We start from the raw sequence: 6,448 nt of genomic DNA, 5'->3' as shown, positions 1-6,448 counted from the left end.
GAACTCATGCGGAAGCGGCTTTAGCTTCTTAGTGCTGCGCTGTGACCTGCTGCGCCCCCAGGGAGGGCCTGTTGTATCATTTCTGATCTGCCCGTGGCTGGCACTGGAAAACCGATCACGGTTCAGTATGTTGCGAAGGAAAATTCGCCGCCGTGGTTGGGTGGGGTCCCATGTAGTACATGCGTCTCACCGTCACCCGGTGCTTTCCTATCCTCTTCTACATATTTTTTACCAAAGGGAAGTGAACAGGATTGGAGGTTTTTGAATGAGACTGAAGTCCAGTGTCCAGGCCAGCGCCCAGGCTGGGCAATGAAGGACGGGTGTCACGACTGGCTCGAGGCTGCTGAGCCTGGTGAGGGCAACTCCAGGCCCTTCTGTGTGAGCCCCGTCAGTCTCCACGAGGGGCCGCTGGGTCCCCGCAGTGAGTCCCCCTGAAGCCGCATGTGAGGCTGTCGTTTGCCGCTTACATCCTCTGCTCTGCCGAGAGGCCAGGCTGATGACGGGGGCTCCCTTTCCCAGAGAACTGTCCAGGTTCTCGGTGACTTAAACAACCATAGTCAAGACTCCCTGGTGGCACAAGGGGTTAAGTCTCAGCACATGAGGTTTCCAGCAGCCCCTGTGGCCTGAGTGGATCCCCGCCAGGAAGGACCCCAGGGCTCAGCAGACCCCTCCTGTCTCCCCGCTGCTCCCCTCGGCAGTGGGAGCTCCTGCCTGTCTGCTCCCCGCTCTGTCTCTGGGGAGTCCTCTCATCCCCCACTCCCTGTATCTCTGGCCCACACCCCAGCTCTTGCATGCATAAATAAATAAATCTTAAAAAAAAAAGAAAGACCTATTTTCCACTAAAAGATCTTGATTTGAAAATGTCTATTGATTTCTGTTGTCTGGAAAACAGGGCAGCCATTGAGTGACGTATTGATTAACGTTCTGTGAGTCTCTGTAACTGAAACAGAAAGCGTCATTCTCAATTTAAGAGAAGTGGAGAGCTGGGCAAGGCCGACACTGACGTTTCTGGGATCCGTCCGTCTCTCTGCGCCCTGTAATTTCGCTCCATGAGGTCAGCCTGGTCTTGCCCGCTCCCGGCCTTACTGTTCTTCCCAGACGCCGTCCAGGCCCTGTGTGGGTCTTGGTGACTAGTCCCATGCCGGACACCCTGTCCTCAGGTAGACCGCGCCATAACCAGCACAGTACATAGACCGAGGCAGCAGGTGGGGCCTGGAAATAACTGGATCTTTCGGGCTAAACTGTGATCCGTGGATTGAGAGAGGACTTAGAAGGACCGAGCCCGTGGAGAAGACGGTGCCACGGACCCTCGTCTTGCAGTCCTGACTCTCCTTCCCCCAGCCGCTCGGCGGGGGCAGGCCTCACCTCAGCCCCGGCCACTCCCGGCTCTGCACGGCAGCGTCAGGTCCGTGGGCCGTGCCCAGAGCCGCTGGCAGCCCCCAGCCGGCCCGCCGCCATCCTGCGTGTTGTGATCAAGCAGCAGGTATTTCTGGATTTTGCGATGAAATTGGGAGGCAGGAAGGAAGAGAACCAAGGCTCCGTGTGTGTCTGGACCTTGTGCTCAGCGCGCCAGGCAGCTCCTGGTGGACCGGCCCGCTGTCCTCCGCAGGGCGCCAGGGAAGGGCCTGGCGTCTGAAGCTGAGGGCTGGGCTCAGAGCCCGTGCTCCGGCTCGCCCGCCACCGCCCGGCCAGGGGCCGCCCAGCACTGCAGGTGTCCCCTCCCGGGGGACACCGTCTTTTCCTGCCATTCCCGCCGCCAGACGGACCTAGCCGTGACGCTAAGTTGATGAGATAAAGGACACGTGTCTTCAATACCCTGTTACCGTCGCTGACAAAAGATAGACGCGGACAAGAAGATACTTTAACCTTGAAAAACATTTGACTAGAAAGCCAGATGTCAATTTGATGACAAAAGAATGATGCCTGGGTGGAGGAAGAAGCGGAGGGCAGCCCAGGGCCGGGCTCACCAAGCTCACCTGCACCCCCGGGGCTGGGGAGGGCGGCCAGGGCCTGACCGCTAAGGGTGGAGCAGCCAGTGTGACCCTGAGCGGACACGTCTCCCGCGGGCTTTGGCTTCTCGCCGCAAAGTGGGTGTCATCTGAGCCGCTCCGCAGTCTCCAGGGGCTGCTGCACGAGCCCCTCAGCCCGCTGCCTGCCCCACGCCAAGCTATGGGGCGAGGAGATTTACTAGGGTTTAATATTTAATAACAGAGCCAGTGCCTCAAATGAAAGCGGCGTGGCAGAATCTGTGTCCTCGGGTGCCCAGGGTGCCACATGCTCGCTCCTGCCCGAGCCTGCGAGTTCTGTTTGCTCAGCAGCTTTCTAGCGTCAGCACAGTAGCCTGGGTGGAAGCCCGGGCGCCCCACGCGCAGTGGGCAGTGCCCGCGGGAGAAGGAGCCCCGTGGCAGCCCTCAGAGCCGCTGTCAGCGTCCCAGACCCCAGGCCGTCATCCTCTCTCCTGTCCACGCTGGCATTCACGGTCGCTTACGGCGGCTCTCTGCTCTCTCCTCGGTCACTTGCCCGCCGCTCTCGAGGCTGCCCCTTGCCTGGGACACGCACGGCGCTTGTTTGCCTGAAGCCCTGCTGACCCAGGCAGTGCCCACGGGAAGGAGTAAGGGCGCCTGGAGCGGGACCCCTGGCTGGGGAGAGTCCGTGCCCAGGGGCACTTGGCAGCAGCTGCAGGAGTCTGGCTTGTCGCCACCAGGCTGGGTGCGAGCGAGCGGGCCTGGCTGCGGAGCTGAGTCCGGTGCGCGAGCCGAGGGCGGGGTCGGCTCGCGTTTAGCGCGTGCTTTGCCCAGGTCAAGCTGAGTGGGCTTGGGGGTGCTGCGAGCTGGCTGGTGCCTGCTTGGCCACAAGCATTCAGTGCTAGTTTTTGAGGTTTGTGGAAATGCCACAGGACGGCGATCGGAGACGTTGCTGGGCCCCCCCGCCCCGTGCGGACAGCCTGCCCTAAGCTGCCCCCCTCACCCCAGCCCCCTCCTGCCTTCTCCCGGCTCCTCCTCGGCCTCGAGCACCCCGCCAGTGTCCCCTGCCGCTCTGTGCTGAGGCCCGTCGGGCGCCCCCGGGCATCTGCCCAGGGAGCCCCTCGCGTGCGGGGCGCCGGCCGTGCTGACCCGCGGCCTTCTCTTCCAGACGAGGAACCTCACCGTGGACGGGCACTTCGGGCCCTGGTCTGCGTGGACGCCCTGCACCCACGCGGATGGCGGCGCCCTGGGGTCCTGCCTCTGCCGCACCCGCTCCTGCGACAGCCCGGCCCCGCAGTGTGGCGGCTGGCAGTGCCAGGGCCCGCGCGCGGAGATCGCCAACTGCTCCAGGTGAGGCCCCCCGGGCGCCAGTGAGCGCGGCCTCTGCGGGGCGGGCGGTGGCCGACGTCCCTGCTCCGTTCAGGCGGAAGGTGGCCCCGAACGGACAGGACTTTCCTTACATCGCGCAGCCAGACGCACCGCGGTGCTTCTCACTGGAAGCCGAAGGAAGGTCGCGTTCTGTGACCCTATTTTTACCGGCATAACCGGGGTTAACGAGACTGTATGTGATTTAGGGGTGCTGGTTCCCACCTGTTCATGTGGATGCCACCCCCCACGAAGCCCCCCTCATCCCCACCACAGTCCCCTGGGCCCCCCACCACTGCGCCCCAGCCACACCCCCGCCTCTGGCAGCCTCACTTCTGCAGTCAGATTCCTGGAAAAATATTTCTAATGAGCGTGGTTGTATTGTGTTGCTTGAGGGCGACACCCAGGCCTGGGGAAGTCTCTGGAACACACGCTCATGGCCCTTCCTGGCAGACACGCCTTTGGTGGGACTGGCCTGCCCACGGGCTCTCACGACCATCCCCACTGGCCAGCAGTGAGTGGGCACCGAGGGCCCGGCCTGGCCTCAGGGTGGCTCCTCAGAGTGGAACCAGTCGCAGGTCACACTGGGCCACGGCTCCACGCAGGTGGCTTCTCACACCTGTGGGCCTCCCGGGACAGAGATTGTTTGTTCCCCAGCAAATTGTTCACCTGCCCCCAAAGAATGTTGATAAGAGAGAGCCCTGGGATGCTTCAGGGTTGGCGTCCCGTGTTCTTTCACCCAAAGGTGCAGCAGTTGCATGAGAGTGCTCAGTGTGCAAGGAGGAGGCCGTGGGGAGCGATGACGCCTTCCCGGCAGGCCCCGTCCCAACTGCAAAGTCGCTGCACGGGTTCTGTGGCCCACGTTTGTGAGTCTGAGATCGGCTCTGTCACACGTCTCCGAAGCTCCTGCAGACAGAGCAGTCTATCAAGGGAATACTTAAAAGCTTTTGTTTCTGAGAAAAATAGTCTGTCCGTGTTAAATATTTATTCTGAAAATTGCCACACAAGCTCACAAGCATGAATTTTAAACTTTTGGAAAGTGTTTAAGTTTAAAAATGATATTTACTGACAAGCTGTTCTTTAATTCAGTTGTCTTAATCCCTACTTGCTTTTTCTACCCAGGCATGAGTAGGTAGCTTCTGGCCTGCATTCTGCAGGATCTCACATGATTCCACGAGACTTTTCATTTTGTGGCTGTCACTGCCGATCTCCTGTCGCCCCCATAAGGAGGTGGAAATTTGAGGCCACGGCACGGCCATGCCTGTCTCTGAGCAACTTCAGAGTTATTTGCCAGAAACTTGATAATGCAGCATCAAAGATGGCTTTTCATTCTCTGTATCTATGTTGATACTGGTCTTCAGCTTCACTGGAATAAAAAAAGGAGGCCACCTAATGTCCTGCTCAGTCAGTGCTGTCAAGTCCGCCCAGATGGTGCAAAGTGCACCGGAAAGGCTTTTGGACGATTGATGTCGCTTTTGAATTCTAATTCTTTTTTTCTTTTAATTTATTTTTACATTATTCTTCATTTTGTGCCTTTTCCCATCTGGGGGCAGTCCCCGGGCCTTCCCGTCACCAATTCGCCCGTGTGCCATTACCGTCGTTCACTCTCCCACTTAGGAGAGTGAGGGCGAGGGAGAGAAGGTGGGAACGAACAGGCGGGGGGCGGGAGGGCGCCCCAGAACTGTCACCGAATCACAGGCGCAAGCAGGTGGGTTCGGCTCCTTCATCGTAACAGCCACGCTCTGCGGAGACCCGCCGGCTCCACGCTCCGCTGTGGTGGTGGCCGCTACGCCGGCCTCCAGGCTGGGCCACCGAGGGGCCACCCCGGGCCGCACGGCAAGCACTGGCCCACGGCTGTGCTCCTTTATTTCCTGCCTGGCCGTCTACCTGTCACTCAGACCTTCATTTCCTGCTCCCCCCCCAACATGGCCAATCAATTTTAAATAGAATGTACCAGAAATATCAAGGGTGTTAAAAGATTTAGGAAGTTAAGAATTTATAAGTAATTTTGGAAAGTGCTCCTTGCACTAGCTGACAGTTTTGTTCAAAAGAAACTTTGAAGCAAAAAGGTCATTTTATTTATTTGAAATTGTTATGGATATATATAGTTTAGTGAATTATTTAGATGATATTTTTACAGTTTGCAGGTAACAAGGTACAGGACACTAGCTGCTAATTAATTACCTTTATGAGAACCATAGGGGATTTGTCTCATTTTTTTGTGGTAATTTTGGCTAACTTGTCAGAAGCAGTTGATTGTAATGTCATCATACATTAAAGCATCGCTAAACATGTTATTTATAGCATCACGTATGAGAAAGTCAAGTAGGAACTTATATGACATACTAAGAATTTTCTTATGAGAATTTTTATTGCTCTTGAAATTACTCACTCAAATTTTGTCTACCCCTTGACTTTCCATGACATAACTATAGACTTAAGTGTCTCTAAAGGAATGCAAAGTAAAAGTAAGTGCTAAACGGAGCTCACTGTTTTTCAGTGGAAGTGTTAAATCCTGTGGATGAGGGTAACAGGTACCTGCAGAAATGAGCCTTAACAGCAAAAGACACTGTCCCTTACCTGCCCATCCAAGCCAGAATTTCAACTCTAAATTTAATGGATAGTTTAACACTTCCCATCTTAAAATTCATTTAATTTGTTGTTGAATAGTGGACAACCCAATAAGGAAGGTATTTAAATTTGAAGCATTCCAAATACAAACATTAGAGAGAAAATACTATATCAAACAAAAAATGATGCATTTAGCATTCAACACTTTGCTTTGCAAAAATGGCTTGTTTTCTTTTTATTTTATTTCGTATCTGCTTTACATTTAACACAAACAGATACAGATATAATATTACTCTATATTTAGTCTCTATGTCTTTGTAAAATTGCAAGAAAAGGCTCCTGGTGGCTATCGCGGCTTCCAGAACATGTGATTACCCTGGATGTTAGCAGGTTTTAAAAGCAAGCCTTCTGCACAGTTTTAGATGATTGTTTTCTTCAAATATTTACTTTTCATTCGAGGGCCAGTCAAGTAATCCACGAGCAGTGGACTGTCCATGAGGTTCCCCCCCCCTGCCCCCCGGGCCGGCCCTTCCCCTCTCAGCTCCTCC

The 6,448-nt window shown here is 55.5% G+C and overlaps 1 protein-coding gene across 1 annotated transcript in view; it reads left to right on the top strand.

The window, feature by feature from the left end:
- The window catches only part of SEMA5A (sema domain, seven thrombospondin repeats (type 1 and type 1-like), transmembrane domain (TM) and short cytoplasmic domain, (semaphorin) 5A), a 230,863-nt gene that overhangs the window by 183,825 nt on the left and 40,590 nt on the right, over positions 1-6,448 (top strand). The window contains exon 13 of the mRNA XM_012721743.1: positions 3,133-3,314. Within this exon, the coding sequence (XP_012577197.1) occupies positions 3,133-3,314 (182 nt within the window). The remainder of the gene's footprint in view (positions 1-3,132; positions 3,315-6,448) is intronic.

This window comes from Condylura cristata, unplaced genomic scaffold, assembly GCF_000260355.1.
Source record: "Condylura cristata isolate star-nosed mole 26May11 unplaced genomic scaffold, ConCri1.0 scaffold00007, whole genome shotgun sequence".
Lineage (NCBI taxonomy): Eukaryota > Metazoa > Chordata > Mammalia > Eulipotyphla > Talpidae > Condylura > Condylura cristata.
Note: the sequence above shows the minus strand (reverse complement) of the source record. Positions and strands in the feature narration are given on the sequence as shown.